The sequence below is a fragment of the Schistocerca americana genome, chromosome 7, assembly GCF_021461395.2.
Source record: "Schistocerca americana isolate TAMUIC-IGC-003095 chromosome 7, iqSchAmer2.1, whole genome shotgun sequence".
NCBI classification, from domain to species: Eukaryota; Metazoa; Arthropoda; class Insecta; order Orthoptera; family Acrididae; genus Schistocerca; species Schistocerca americana.
Genome location: NC_060125.1, coordinates 281,424,379 through 281,441,583, shown reverse-complemented (window position 1 = coordinate 281,441,583; position 17,205 = coordinate 281,424,379). Strand labels below are relative to the sequence as shown.

Genomic DNA, 17,205 nt, shown 5'->3' with positions numbered 1-17,205 from the left:
ATTATCTTCAATCAGATTTCGCTACTCCTCATTCCTGTCTTCTTTCTTAGGACTACCCTCGGTCCACATTATAAGCTTGTAATAATGTTCATTACGTTCAAGAGGTTCTTTAATTATTGGACATTTTCAGTAAAGATAGGCATTTCATCGGCAAATCTTGTCCATCAGATTCACCCAGAATTTTAGTCCCATTCCTGAAACTTCCTTTTATTTTATTCGTAGATTCTTCGATGTACAGGTTAGATAATAGGGACGAAGGACTTCATCCCTATCTGACGGTGCTCTGTTGATGCCTTGTTTCTTGACTTCAGGAGGGCATTTGACACAGACACGCACTGCCGTTTAGTGAAAAAAGTACGGTCTTGTCGAGTATCGGACAAGATTTGAGACTGGGTTCAAGACTTGCTTGCAGACAGAAAACCCGTCACTCTTAACGAAACAAAGATGTAAAGGTAATTTCTAAGGTACCCTAAGGAAGTGCGAAAGGACTGTCATTGTTTAAAAAAATCTAATAGAAAGCATCAAATGCTCTCCAAGATTGTTCGCAGGTGACGTGTTTGTCTGTAACAAGGTAGCGACATCAGAAGACGTCTGGTGACTGATGAATGGTGCTGACTCTGGCAGTTGACCAGGAACACAAATAAATATAACATATTACGCATGCACAGGAAAAGAAAGCCACCACTGTACAACTATGCGCTTGATGATAAACTGCTCGAAACAGAATCTTTCGTAAAATATCTCGAAGTAACTATCTAGAACGACCTTAAATGAAATGACCGCATAAGACAAACAGTAGGAACAGAAGAAGCCGAACGCAGGTTCCTAGGAAGAATCTTTGGGGAATGTAGCACATACACGAAGTAAGTGGCTTGTAAGTCTCTTGTTCTACCGATTCTTGAGTTTTTCTCATCAATATGGGATCCTTACGAGACAAGACTCATAGAAGAAGACCCAACGAAGTGAAGTGCATATCGTCATGGGACATTTAGTCGGAGCGAGAGCATTACAAAGATGCTCAAGAAACGCCATTGGCTGAAAAGAGAATCTTCATGGATTACGAGAGGTTTGCTATTGAAATTTTGAGAGATCGCTTTCCGGAAAGAGTCGGAAAACATATTACTTTCTCTCACATACACCTCGCTTAATGACCACGACGAGAAAATTCCAGGAGCTATATCCAATACACACGTTTACCGACAATAATTCACCCCACACGTCATTCGCGAATGGAACACAGTAGGTGCGATCAGGTAATCGTACCAGAAGTACCCTCCGCCCCACTCCAGGAGGCGGCTTGGGGAATGTGATGCAGATGTAGATGTCTTAAAACATTTCTATGCAAATCACTTCTTCCTCTTTCATTCTCATTTTTCCTGCTTGGATCTTTACGTATTGCATATTACCAGCCTTTCCCTATAACTTAGACTTATTTTCCGGCGAACTTCGAATTTTAAGTAGCCGTACGCTTTTTCTACGTCATATTACCTACGGACATTTCTTGCATGTAACTGTTGCTATATCTCTGATTTAACTGAAGATAAGCCGAAAATCGATTGGGAACAAATAAATATTTAATAGAAAAATAACGTAATTTATTTGTTTTCTAGTTTAATACTTTTTTTCTTTATGGTAACAAGCTATTTTTAGTACAGGCTATGTCTTCGTCACTATTATCGACCACAAGAAGCTGCAAGTCACGAGTGTAGGCAACAAACATTAAATTATAAAGCGGAGATGTAAATATATGACAATACAGTATGGCAATACAGTAAATATTTTATATAAGCGGTATTTTAACTAATATTATATTAATATTCAATTAATATTAGTCCATATTCACACATTTAATCCTACTGATAGTAAACTCAATACCTGTGAATCAGAAATGTAAAATTATTGAAACCCGTGCAGGTATACAGTTTAACATCAGCAAAGGAAAGATGTAACGTGCGATTAGTCACTCACATTTTCAACCTGCTATATGTGTGCCATTCACTGAAACTAACCAGTGCTCCGAAATCTTCTGAATTGGTCTGAGCAGTTGCGGGCACGGAGAAAATTCCCACAGCGTTAATCTTAACCTGCTTGGATTTCATTGTGACTATTAAAACAGTTTGATTTCTCAGAATACCACGATTCATACGTAAATTGAAGGGGGACAACTGCGGTCAGCTGCAGCTTGACATTAAACGGAATAAGGGGCGACGAGCGAAAATGTGTACCAGACTGGGATTCGAACCCGGGATCTCCAGTTCACTACGCAGGTGCGCCATCCGGGACACAGCATCATCGCAACTGCGCGGACTGCCTCTGCTCGCCTCACGGCTGACCCACACTCCCACCGAGTGCGACCTGTCCGCAGTCCCTATCCATTACACACCCGTTCTCTACTAAGAGATACCAACAGAAGATCGGAAGTATTTTGTATTCGCACTGAAGATTTCCCAGCTAGGTTTATCAATTATTTGAATGTGTGGTGGCTGTTCTTTCGGACATGTCCTAAAGAACATATTCCACGCATTCGTATACCACGATTTTCCAAAATGATTACCGATTAAAATTAGTATCGTTTCCAAATATACCGTATGCTATTAATTGCTGCCTAACTGCATTAGGGCAGACGGTAATTGTCAAATATCGCCACGGTGGCATAGAAATGCTATTTGGTACATCTCTGTAGGTAAGTGAATAATTTTCAGCAGTGATTATGCAGTTGCCGATTTGTACAGATGGAGTATATTATTACTTGAAGGAATGCAGTTTCCCGCCACTTATTTGATAGATAGTACAGCTTCATTTTATGCCAGGGTGCGTTTCAGGATGTCACTTATCTTTAGGTCGTGTGACAAATTTAGATATTTGTGGGTACGACGTTAATATCGACTGTATCTTGAAAGACGCAATCACTAAAACCAAGATACTGATGAAGATCTGGAGCCGAAGATGAGTGAAATGCCGAAACATGTCCTTGCTTTAAATACTCTGTAATACGTACAAGTACAGAGACCGACTTGTCGCTCTATTGTTTCAGGTAATTCAGTTTGCAGTCACGGAGCCCAACCACCATGATCATAGATTAAGTAATTTTAAAATAAATAAACTGCAGTTTGTGGTACGCCTTTGACCAAACATTATATCGAACATTGCATCTGGGTGTGGATTACTGTACTTTATGATTGATGATAAATGTGCAACGTAACAGTTGTAACTGTATGTGACAGATGCAGCAACTATAACCAGTTGTATATTTGATGCAAAACGACCTTCCTGAAAGTCGATGTGGTGTTAATCCCTTATTCCAAAATGGGTTATCTATGAAAAAGTTCGTTAAAACTGTTTATGATAGTTCCAAGATATCCTCGTTTATGTTAACAAATAACGCTTTCATTCCATTGGAAATAGGCGGACATCACCCAAAACTCATTAGTATGAAGTTAATAGCAACTGTGTATTGACAGATCAACAAATTTAAAAATGTTACAGCGACTTCTACGGTGACAAAGGTACTTAAGCGGGGATATGTTTCCATTCATCGCTGTGCGGCGGACCTATACCTACCTGCTCTCGTACTCAACCCAAAATACGTTGCTAAAGTATCAAAGAGAATTACTGTTGAAAAGAGAGTAGTCTGTTACCCAAGATTCTTCAAGGATTCGGTGGCGATTAATAGGGTTAGCGAACTCGCAGCATGAGGAGCGTCCGCTGATCCAGGCACAGCGGGCGATGTGCGATAAATGTGCCTCCGTAGCGGCTGGAAGAAGATGAACTGCAGTTTCCAGCCGTATAAAACCTCAACTTAAACTCTTCCCAACACGATGGCTGTAATGTACTAACTTTGCCGAGAAGGGGAGGTGTTGCCTCTCCCTGGGCCTAATCCGCACTCCAGGGCCATCTCAACTGGTCACATCGATTCTGGGCTCGGAGAAAATCTCCAGTCGCGATTAGTCGTCCACTGATACTATTAAGGTGGCGTTGTCGACTGACCCTTCTCTTAGAAAAAATGTGACACTCGTCGCAGTGTTAGGTGACTGAAAATAAAAACGAGTTCTTACAAGTAAATTACTTGCTTATGCTGTTTTCAAAACTGTTCTTAGTATTTAATAATTATCATAATTTTATTAGGGAAGCAAAATGTCGTTCTTGTTGAGTGAATAGAGTAGCCAGGCAAAATAAAACTGTTCGAGTGTAAACGTCTGGTGTAAGTACAGACTTTTGTGTCTGGGACTAAAAACATCTAGCTTGAGCAGCTTGTAGACAACAGTAACTGTTGCATCCACCACTGTATATCAAACGGTGATTGATGAAGCAAATTCTGAGGAGTGCTCCACAAGACGGATCATACTGTAAATACTTATCCATGATATTCTCCATCAGCAATAAAAAAAGATTATTTAAATGTGAATATCATGTGCTCAAATTCACAAACTGATGAAAGGTAATGAACGTCATAAAACAATGATATACGAGGAATAGTGGATGGAATCCTTTGAGGTATGTTACTGAAAACTTTCTAGGGAATAACAGAGGTACAAATTACAAAAAAGACTGCCAAAACGATGTTGCGAAATTGAAGGGGGTTAGGTCATAGCAACAGTATAAAAATCTATATCCGACGCTCACGTTTTGACTGCTTCCCAGAAAATCTTTGACATAATAACAAGTAAAATGTCTCCAACAGTACATTGAGGAAATGGAGAAGAGGTAGCAGGGAAGATGGACATAATGTATACTGGTCCACTGATGTTGGATGCTGAAAAGGTAGTCTAAAGGTGATGATTCTACAAGGAAATAAAAAAAAATGAGAAGCACTGATTGGCCCAATAAATGTAACAGAGTATTCATAATACAGGATGTTTCAAAATGAATACGGGATTTAAGGCTTGGTAGCATCTATTACATTCACCTTAAAATTATAAACAATACATCAAATGAAAGAGCAACTCGGTTTTCTTTGTGAACCTGTACGCAAATGGAAGAGAATGGATTGAGCCAAGAGTAACTGAACAACTTGTTGAACGAGTGAGAGCCTTTCAAGCTTAGCCTCAAGAAATCAGTCCGGAAGGCTTGTCGTGAAATAGCAGTCCCACCGACACCTGTGTGGAGACTTAAGGAGACGCAAACAACTACGTCCTTACCGTTTGCAGTTGTTACAAGCTCCAAAGCCTACAGAGCACGGTTTACGTGCCAACTTTGCAGCCGAAACGCTGCTACATGCCGATGAATGTTTCCTGGACCGTGTCGTCTTCGGTGATGAATCTACATTTCACTTAACCGGAAATGTGAACACAAGTAATGAGCGCATCTGGGGTCAACAAATACCCAAGAAACTGTATAGTTGGAAAGAGATTATGCTGCATTTTTCTGTGCCACATTTCGACGGAATGTTTGTGAGGAGCCTTTCTTTTTCATTGAAGCATCTCTCTGCTCTCTCGTTTCCGATTAGCGTGCGCCGCTTGACTTTACGCCGTAACACCTAATTCCTTCCCAATCCTTCTCTACTCCGATGGGGTCGATGACCTCGCTGTTAGGTACCTTTCCTCAAATTAATCACCCAACCAGCAAATACCAGCTGGATTCCTATGTTAGCCGCAAAACTGAGTTCCTTACCCATCGTTCCCTACCCCTAACTTCTGCTCCATCACTAAAAGACCTCTTTCTCGATGGGATATTAAACTCTAAATGTTCCTTCCTTAATGACGCAGCCACAGTATTTGCACTTGTGTAGAGTTTAGAGCCACTAGGCACCGCTCAAAATCACTCGGCGAAATTTGAACGTGATCCAAATCAGCTCTGGGTGTTGATGCTTTTTCAGCGCTCCTACTTTGTGCCCTCCTGTGGCGTGATCACTGGGGGATTCGGCATGGATAAAAGCATAAAGAAAATGGAAAAGGATCTTTCTATGATGTCCCAGTTTGTCTAAATCCTTCTTGGCACTGCACACCTTTATTGAGATTTTCAAAATGTACCTGTACGTACAGAACCTGTGACGAAGTCCTTGACGGTTGCAATACGTTAGCGCCCTCGATACTTTCTCATCCTGAATGACCTACTTTTAGGCCTAAGAGCAACAATATAGTGACGAAAGGGCAGCAGCAGCAGCAGCCTAGTCCACCTGTGTCTGTACAGGTAGCCTTTTATAATGCTCCACAAACGCGGGTAGGTCCACCGAGTGTTTTGCCCAAATCTGGACGGTTTTAGAAGGACCCTTTGCTGTTTGATTCACGTATGTGAATGTCGCAGGCCCCCATCCCCTCATGTAGTAACGCCACAACAGGAAGCGAAACAGAGGGATGATAAAGCAAAAGCACTCTTTTCCACATCCGATCATGTTCAAATTTCGTCGAATAGTGTTGAACACTCCCTAGTGCTTCCAACTAGAACATCAGAGCAAAAAATGCGGTCGTACTGCACTCCAAAACAGTATGGTCAATTTCAGTGGAGATGCAGCCCACAAGTTCTTAGAGACGGGTTGAAAGGTTCGAGGGTGTCAGCAGTGTCAAAGGTTAGGATTCATGGCGTTTCTGATCTGCTGTGTGTCTGGTGTGTTGCCCTCGGCCAGTCACAAGAAAACCGCGTGATTTCAACGCGATCCTCCATTTTGGAGGTATCAAAAGAAGTGGTGAAATGTGATAAGAGGGGCTGTGACATTCTTCCCGTCACCTGACTTGACCACGATGGCCCTGGGCAGAATTGTGGTGAAGTTTGGTGCCGATGTGACATCATGAACACACCGTACACGTCATATGAACGTATGAGCCCTGGCAGATTTTTCGAATGTGTCCACACCGTAGCGTCTGAAGCATCTTCGATCCTGAGAGTGATGTCACAGTGTGCAGAGGAAGATTGTATGCACATCTGTGCCAAATTTCAAAAATTTGCTTTAGGTGAGACTGACAGAGTTTCGAAAAAATTATCCTTTAATTGTTTATATTAATTATCTGTGCTCAAATTTTGTGTAGATGGTATTCTACAGTCAACACTTTTCCTCTACTGCAACATAACCTCAGCAGGCAAGAAATTAACAGCTATGTTCAGGATCAGAAAGTATCGAGGGCGCTCATGTACTGCAATCGTCTAGGACTTCGTCACAGGTTCTGTACGTACGGGTACAACCAACACACCTTGCAGTAATGTATGAAATTTGCATACTGTTAGTTCATTTCCATTGAAAACTGTTGCAACAGAAAATCGAATAAGCTGTGTGACTTCATAAATTTTACTATTCGTATCATCAAGTTCTTGAATTGCTCCATTCCAGAAAATTTAGCACGAATTTCTTCTTGGTTTACAGAACAATGAGTCCCACCTGTCGATCATTGTAATGTTTTGTTCGTTCATTGTCATCTCAAAGTTCAAATTCTTTCTCCATGATGCTGTGATCTAGTGGCGGAGTAAATAAGTGGTACCCATTACTTAAGCAAACTGAGAGTTCTCATCGCTCTCTTCTGTCAATCCCATTCGATTTAAAGGATTGCTGTGATAGATCACTAGACTTCGCCTTTTTGTGCGAACAGCCCATGGACCAGTTAACGTCCTTCATAGAAATGAAAAACAGCGAAGGCTGAATAGCGTTAACACCACGATTCTGACGAAGTGAGATAGTGTTGTCGACAGCAAATTTCCGCATCGCGATGTTAATTGAAATGTCGCGCTGTTCCAGGTACTTCCGAGAAGTACCGTGACAGGCCGGTCCTTGGCCCTCACGTGGCCCACACGCGCTACACGCATAAAGTATGGCAAGCCTTCGTCAGCCCTGGGTGAAGAGGTGAGACCATAAGGTTGTTCAGGTCATTGCATCCAGATTAAGCCACATTTTGAGGGTTTAATTGAGAAATTCCACCAAACAGCGTAGTGCTGATGGCGTTTTAATCGTTACCAACTTGTCCCACTTATTATTCAAAGCGTTATATACAGGGTGCTCCATTGATAGTGACCGCGCCAAATATCTCACGAAATAAGCGTCATACGAAAAAACTAGAAAGAACGAAGCTTGTCTAGCTTGAATGGGGAAATCGGATGGCGCTATGGTTGGCCCGCTAGATGGCACTGCCATAGGACAAACGGATATCAAGTGCGTTTTTTTTTATAGGGACCCTCATTTTTATTACATGTTCGTGTAGTACGTAAAGACATACGAATGTTTTAGTTGGACCACTTTTTTCGCTTTGTGATAGACGGCGCTGTAACAGTCACAAACATTTGGCTCACATTTTTAGACGTACAGTTGGTAAGTTTTTTTAATTAAAATACAGAACGTAGGTACGTTTGAACATTTTATTTCGGTTGTTCCAATGTGATACATATACATTTGTGAACTTATCATTTCCGAGAACGTATGCTGTTACAGCGTGATTTCCTGTAATTACCACATTAATCCAATAAATGCTGAAAATGATGTCCATCAACCTCAATGCATTTGGCAATACGTATAACGACATACCTGTCCTCAGCGAGTAGTTCGGCTTCCGTAATGTTCGCACATGCATTGACAATGCGACGACGCATGTTGTCAGGCGTTGTCGGTGGATAACGATAGCAGATATGCTTCAACTTTCCACACAGAAAGAAATCCGGGGACATCAGATCCGGTGAACGTACGGGTCATGGTATGGTGCTTCGACGACCAATCCACCAGTCGTTAAATATGCTATTCAATACCGCTTCAACCGCACGCGAGCCATGTGTCGGACATCCATCATGTTGGAAGTACATCGCCATTCTGTCATGTAGTGAAACATCTTGTAGCAACTTCGGTAGAACGTTACGTAGGAGATCAGCATACATTGCACCATTTAGAATGCCATCGATAAAATAGGGGCCAATTATCCTTCCTCCCGCAATGCCGCGCTATACATTAACCCGACAAGGTCGCTGATGTTCCACTTGTCGCAGCCATCGTGGATATTCCGTTGCCAAATAGTGAATACTATGCCGATTTAGGTTATCGCTGTTGGTGAATGACGATTCGTCGCTAAATAGAAAGCGTGGAAAAACTCTGTCATTGTCCCGTAATTTCTCTTGTGCCCAATGGCAGAAGTGTACACGACGTTCAAAGTCGTCGCCATGCAATTCCTTGTGCATAGAAAAATGGTACGGGTGCAATCGATGTTGATGTGGCATCCTCAACATCGGCGTTTTTGAGATTCCCGATTCACGCGCACTTTCTCTGCTACTGATATGCTGATTAGCCGCAACAGAAACTAAAACTCATCCTTGGGCGTCATAATTTGTTGCAGGTCGTGGATGACGCTTCACATGTGTCTGAACACTTCCTGTTTCCTTAAATAACGTAACTATCCGTCGAACGGTCCGGATACTTTGATGATGTCGTCCAGGATACCGAGCAGCATACATAGCACACCCCCGTTGGGCATTTTGATCACAATAGCCATACATCAACACGATATCGACATTTTACGCAGTTGTTAAATAGTCCGTTTTAACACGGGTAATGTATTACGAAGCAAATACCGTCCGCACTGGCGGAATGTTACGTGTCACCAAGTACTTGTGACTATTACAGCGCCATCTATCACAAAGCCAAAAAAGTGGTTCATCTGAAAGATTCATATTTATTTACGTGCTATACGAATATGTAATAAAAATGGGGGTTCCTATTAAAAAAAACGCAGTTGATACCTGTTTGACCAATGGCAGCGCCATTTAGCGGGCTAGCCAAAGCGCCATCAGGTTTCCCTCTTCAAGCTAGACGAGTTTCGTTCTTTGTAGTTTTTACGTTTGATGCTAATTTCATGAGATATTTGGCCCGGTCACTATCAATGGACCACCCTGTATAGTCAGGTGACATTATGGGGCAGACGAGATGTAATAAAGTGGGGAAGTGTTCGCATTACCAGTCACATATTCTTCGGGTCATATGAAGTTTGCTGTAGTCTTTTAGCGCCTGTATGAGGAATGACAACTTGCGAGATGACCGAGGCCAAAAATTTACTGAAAGCACTTCCCGGCAGTGACGTATGGGTAACAGGTGCGACGTAGCTTCACTCACTACGTGCAGTCATTTTGATTACAAGCCTTGAAATGCATTCCCAGTCCACATCACTCAGATTATCCTGACGTGTTCATGGCCATGTGTGTCTGCCGCGAAATACCAACTTCACGCACTGTATGGTCATAGGCACAGCCAAACATGATCACTCCTTTTCCTCACTCTCTCGCGTCGTTAGATTTGTCCATGTTTCTTTGCAATGTCTGCTTGCAACGTAAAAATCTAACTCAATGCTACAGCCTTATTCTCACTTAGAGGCATTCGCGACTCGGTGACCACGAGATTCGATCACTGCGCAAGTTATAAAGTCTTAATGATTTCTCACTGCATGTACACTGTGGTAACGAAATTTAAGACCGATGAGTCTATTGGCTTCGTGTAGCTCATGGACAGATAGTGTTAACGTAACCAACAACGAACAGTGTCCTATAGCAGCGGAAAATGGTTCTCCTCATTCTTCGTCTAAATTGTCACCTGTACTATATACAACAATAAGAGAAACCATTGAGATCACGACCTGTCTTGAGAATGAACGCTACCTTGTGGCCTATCGGACATCTGCGGCATAGTAAGATACGGGCCGCGAACTGGGGAATTCGCCGCCGTCAGTCTCTACAACGGCAGATTACGCTGTCGGTCCACATTAATGTGACCAGCTGTCAGAAGCCTATGTAACCACTATCTGCAGTGTGGACCGCCGTGACAGGTGGAGGGAAAGAGTCACTGATGGACTCGATACCGGCAGGGGCGTGAAACCATGTCGACTTAACTGTCGTGGTTAACTGCGTTAGCATTTTCGGTTCAGAATCCATGGCGTAAACAGCCCGATCGAGGTTGTGTCACGGATTCTCCACTGGATATAAACGCGAAGAGAACGCTGTTCGACCCATGCACGTACAGTGCGTGCTGTGGGACATGTTTCATTGTCCTGGTGGTACATGCCAACTAGTTGAGGAAGAACAGACTGCATATATGGGTGTGCGAGATCCCCCAAGGATGGTTACACAGCAGTGTTGCTGGATTCTGTCCTACATAATGACCAACCAGGGAATGTCACTTCTCCAGATCATAACGTTCTTTTCTCGCACTGGGCCTTCTGCTGGATGTCTACTTTTAGTCGTTTCACGTAGATGGAACATAAAAAATGATTCACGTGAAAAGGCCACCATTGGCCACTCAGTGAGCGTCCAGTTGCAAATTCCAGCGTTCGTCGTCGTCGATGAATAGCAATCAACATGGATACATGAAGCAGGCGCCTCCTATGGAGGCCCATACTGTTCTGGTTCCTTTAACCACGCTGACACGGGAACAGTTTACAGACTTCATCGTTTCGTAAATGCTTCCATTCCTCGGTTATAAGAAAACGATAATGTATTCTAGGGCGCCAGATATATCACCCCGTTTCCACATTAGAGCAATGACTATGCTTTCTTCTCGCGACCCTCAGACACACTTTATACAGGGTGTTACAAGAAGGTACGGCCAAATTTTCAGGAAACATTCCTCACACACAAATAAAGAAAAGATGTTATGTGGACATGTGTCCGGAAACGCTTAATTTCCATGTTAGAGCTAATTTTAGTTTCGTCAGAATGTACTGTACTTCCTCGATTCTGATGATTAAATTGTAAATTTTCTCAATCAACATGTGTGGGCTGACGAGAATCTGCACGCAATTGTGCAATCACGTCATCAACAAAGATTTTCTGTGAACGTTTGGGCAGGCATTGTTGATGAACTGATTGGGCCCCATGTTCTTCCACCTACGCACAAGTGAGCACGTTATCATGATTTCATACGGGATACTCTACCGGTGCTGCTAGAACATGTGCCTTTACAAGTACGACGGAACATGTGGTTCTTGCACGATGGAGCTCCTGCACATTTCAGTCGAAGTGTTCGTACGCTTCTCAACAACAGATTCGGTGACCGAAGGATTGGTAGAGGCGGACCAATTCCATGGCCTCCACGCTCTCCTGACCTCAACCCTCTTGACTTTCATTTATGGGGGCATTTGAATGCTCTTGTCTATGCAACCCCGGTACCAAATGTAGAGACTCTTCGTGCTCGTATTGTGGATGGCTGTGATACAATACGCCATTCTCCAGGGCTGCATCAGTGCATCAGGGATTTCTTGCGACGGAGGGTGGATGCATGTATCCTCGCTAACGGAGGACATTTTGAAAATTTCCTGTAACAAAGTGTTTGAAGTCACGCTGGTAAGTTCTGTTGCTGTGTGTTTCCATTCCATGATTAATGTGATTTGAAGAGAAGTAATAAAATGAGCTCTAACATGGAAAGTAAGCGCTTCCGGAGACATGTCCACATAACATATTTTCTTTCTTTGTGTGTGAGGAATGTTTCCTGAAAGTTTGGCCGTACCCTTTTGTAACACCCTGTATAGCCTCCACTGCGAGTTCCACCACCTACTGTCTGTATGTGGTTCTTTCACGTCGACTTCGAACACAGGCCGTTGTCACATTAGTGTAACTAGACCCTGAATTATGGTCCGCAGCCGTGAACTAGCATCTCGGTAACAACGCTTTTCGGCTGTTCGCAGACTACAGTTGTAAGTACCTACCGAGAGGATTTGAAGGACGGTGAAATCTTGAGTAAAGGAACGGTGTTGGACGTCCACATCTCGTCACAAGAGAGGACGTTCAGAAACTACCCAGCTCTATGCAGCAGAATGTCTAGCGATTTATGGCAGATCTGACGACACAGTACAGTACTGACTCACGGAAAAACGTTCCAGAGTGCTCCAATCAGTGTACATTGCTTGAGTCTCCATGTCAACGACGCCTACGGGTTCCTACCTAGTCCAGCAAGGTCGCCGGATCTGAGCACGTTTGTAGCATTATGGCCAGGGCCCTCGAAACGAACTGAAAAATTTTACGATCTGACGCGCCAATTGCACAGAATTTGGCACGTCGTCACTCAGGACAGCCAACAACCCTATCACTCATTCCTAAACCGAATAATTCCTTGCATAAGGGCCAGATGTAAACAAAACCGTTATTGACTTAATTTGTGAAAATATCTCTTGAATAATTCAGCCACTGTATCTAAGATTGTCGTCGTTTGTCATATACATAATATCTACCGATTCCCGCCCCATTTGGATAAATCTTCATGGTGCATTGTTGTTTTCTTGTTTCCTACCTTTGTTTTTTTAAGTGTGTTATTACGGACCCCCTGCATTCCTTAAAGCTTGACGTGTTTCTCGACGGAGGTGGCAAGTTCCAATAGAATAACTGATCATATCACGAGTATCATACTACAATGAGGAGCATGATAGTGATCTCAAGTTCACGGGCTGATTACCAGTTTCCCCTAAGTGAACCTGATGGCGCTATTGGGAGCCAGTTGCGTGGTCAGTGTGTAGCCTTCTCTTGCCGCGTAACCCTATATGTCCACCAAGGAGTTACTGAATCCATACAACGCAACTTGGCTGAATCGCAAAACACAGAATCTAATGGCGGACCCACATGTCATAATGGAATGTCTCAGGTGAGACATAGATTTACTGAATTTCTGTTGGAACCACAACGACTGTAGCAAATACGTATAAATGAAAAGCATCAGAACGAATCGCATTAATTCTAATTTTGCAATTAGTTGCTATTCTCAGTAACTGAGATTTATCAATGGACAATTTCAAGTCCACATGAAAAAAAAAAACAGTGTACGGAGTCACTGTATTATTACTAAATGTTACACGTCACTAACTTACAGGGTAGTTTCATTGGACGGAAGTAGAAATCGTTCGGTACAAGAGTAGAGAGACTTACGTAGTTGGGCGCCAGGTCGGGATGGTTGGTCTGTATGCCGTCGTCCAGTATGGAGACGACGACGCCCTTGCCGGTGTAGCCCATCCTCCAGGCTCCCGTCACGTTCATGTCCAGGCCGCCCTTGGCACCACCATTCTGCAACAAGCGAGAATTTCTCTACAGTTTCTCTAAGGGTCATTTAAACTTCTGTTTCATATGCTGGTAAATCTCCCATACATTGCGGATACTGCAAGATACAGTGACGTTCCAAAAATTTTAATTTCAGTTATTATTTGCAGTCGCCTGTTAGAAAAGGTCTTTTTTACTTCAGTATCTGTAAGCGAATAATAGGTCGCTAGCAAGCTGCAAAGACTCTCTAAGCACAGTTTTCGTCTGTCAGAAAAGTCACGTCTGAGTATGTGAGTGTGTGTGTGTGTGTGTGTGTGTGTGTGTGTGTGTGAATGCTGAGTTTGAAGTGAAGCTCTACAGAACGATCGCGTAGCAAAGATTTGAGTTAGTTTGGCCATGTGGACGTTCTGATAAAGCGTCATCTTTCCTCTGCTGACCGCTGGTCCTAGTAGTATAGGGGATAGGCAAAATAATGTAAACACCTTTCCTTACTTGGGAATGGTTTATTTATAAGGGGTTGGACCCCCCATTTGTCCGTAATACAGCTGCGATTCTTCTTGGACTACTGGCATATAATGATCGTATAGTTCCAATGGAACGTTATGCCACTCTTCGACGAGAACCTCTTCTATCTCCAGCAGTGACCAGGGAGGCAGATATCTGCTCCGGAGTCTGGACTCCAATACCGCCCACAAAGGTTCGATAACGTTCACGTCCGGGGACTGTGAGGCCAGGCAAGACGCTGCAGTTCTGTTGCATGCTCCTGGCTGTGTGAATGGGTGCGTTATCTCCCTGAAATGTGGCATCATTGATGGGAAACAACGTTTGAATCACGGGATGCTCCTGATAACCTAAAATGTTCACATAATCGTTACTTGTAATCGACCCTTTGTGCCTAATGATGGGACAAGCAGAATACCGTGATACGGCTACCCACACAATCACACTTCAACCCCCATGCTTAACCGCTCGATCAAGCAATCAGAATTGCAGGCTTTTTTGGCGTCTCCAGACGTAAATCCGGCCCAATGTTAAAATAAGGAAAACGTTGACTCATCGGACCATATGACGTGTTTCCATTGATCAGCCGTCCAGGATTTATGCTCCTGACACACTGTTTTACGCTTATATAATTGCGTAGGCTTCCGGGGCCCTGAGTCACTCAAAATTCTTAAAATGATTCTGAGCACTATGGGACTTAACATCTCAGGTCATCAGTCCCCTAGAACTTAGAACTACTTAAATCTAACTAACCTAAGGACATCACTCTACATCCATGCCCGAGGCAGGATTCGAACCTCCGACCGTAGCAGTCGCACGGTCCTGGACTGAAGCGCCTAGAATCGCTCGGTCACCACGGCCGGCTCAGATTCAGTCGACATGAAAGTTTTCTGAGTATAGCACCGCGTTATAATGTATAAAACTACCGCTGCTGGAGAAAAACCAACGTTTCGGCGAAGGTTGCAGCGGCCTTCTTCTGGGTCTCCTTTTTCTCCAGAAGCAGTAGTTTTAAACATTATGACGGGGTACCAAACCCTGAACACTTATCTGTCGACTGTTTTACGCTTCTTTGGATTGTTTGTCGTTACTAATGGTTTCCGTATGGTAACTCGTCCATGAATATTTGCTTTATGGAGCTCTCTGCCGACAGTGTCTATAGATACGGGGTCTCGAAGATGGCTATTGAGCTGTACACTAACTTTAGCTGCCGTAGTTTTATGTTTTGACACTTAGTTTTAATCTACGAGAATCTATCATTTAGTTTTGATTTGCGCCTACTATTACGTTTACACGATAATGTCTTTACATGTTTTGTGTAGGCTTTCATAACTGTTGAAACAGTTGCTCTTGAAACATTCATTTAATGGTTCAAATGGCTCTGAGCACTATGGGACTCAACTGCTGAGGTCATTAGTCCCCTAGAACTTAGAACTAGTTAAACCTAACTAACCTAAGGACATCACAAACATGAGTTACGATTCTCAAATACATCTGACTGTTAACTTTGTTATCTTTCTGACTTCTACTACAATTCGCGCTTTTGGATCCGAAAGAAGATTCTGTCGTCGTCAGCTATGATTGCAGACTTTTTATTTATGAGTAGCACTGTGCTCTGTGGTGAGTACACTTCTAGCAACAATGGGGTCAGGCAGGGGTTTTCCTTCTTTGTCGTTCCTCGTTCCGTTGTGAAACACAAAATTTGACATCAGCAAGGGATGCAGCTTTGTATCTTTTACGTAAAGAAAGTGGGCTGTTCTTGCACACTGGGTTTGGCCACAGATTCATTTCGGTATTCAGAACTTCACTTCCTAAGAGTTCTGCCATTCGCTGCTAGATGGGAATTGCATTACTTTCACAGCGGCTGGAGACAGATTAAGCATCGTCCATCCACTATGCACGGAAATATGTACACAAACATTGCTTGTAAATCAGTTTGTCTATTAATAAAAATCAAATAATAGTCCCTACGGTATCTCCTGAGATTAGCACCGGCAAACAGACACAATTACAACAAATATCTTTTGCTTATACATGCAAAGAAAAAAGATACATTATGAGGGGGTTCTGAGATCACATGACGCTGATTTTGTTCTGTTTTTGATCAAATGGGGCATTGTTTTACAAAGTGTTTGCTTGGTGGACATATGTAACCTCGTTACTGATTTGTCGTGTTGCTTCGAATTAGCTTTAATCATTTTTCAACTAGAAGTCACTTACAAGTATTTACTTTCTTCATGCTCAGATCCGATGTGCTCACTCATCACAGTACAGCTGCTATAAAGGTAAACTACCATTGGCAGATGGAATATTTATTTCCTTACAGTCACGTCTCTGCAAACACAAGGCAGATTTGAGCTGATGAGAACTTCGGAACAGTGGTTTTTGTGATGCTCACTGTTACGGCTAGGTGTTAGGTTTTATAAAAAGCAGTCTACAGACCCATCATATGTGACAATAATGGAGGACGCGTTCACAATTGCAGGCTACGTTAGAATCACCAAATGTCTTGGTCATACTTTTGCTTCCATAAGCACAACTGCAATAGCCAGTTATATTTTCCGTCTCGCTATGAGATTTATGCGAGTTAACGAAAGAACCGGTTGCGTTGGCTGTTCATTGAAGCGTAAAATTTTTGTTCAATAAGAGAAATATTTTTAGGACATAAATACTGAAGTCATACCCAGTCATGTACTCATTTTAAATTTAAATAGGAGGTGGGAGGTTTCAAACGTGAATGAACCAGTCTACTGTCAAACACAAATGAATTATTATTACTTTGTTTTACAGAAAACA

At 42.7% G+C, this 17,205-nt stretch overlaps 1 protein-coding gene across 1 annotated transcript in view; it reads right to left on the bottom strand.

Moving 5' to 3' along the window:
* The window catches only part of LOC124622874 (furin-like protease 2), a 790,830-nt gene that overhangs the window by 349,148 nt on the left and 424,477 nt on the right, over positions 1–17,205 (bottom strand). The window contains exon 5 of the mRNA XM_047148668.1: positions 13,804–13,938. Within this exon, the coding sequence (XP_047004624.1) occupies positions 13,804–13,938 (135 nt within the window). The remainder of the gene's footprint in view (positions 1–13,803; positions 13,939–17,205) is intronic.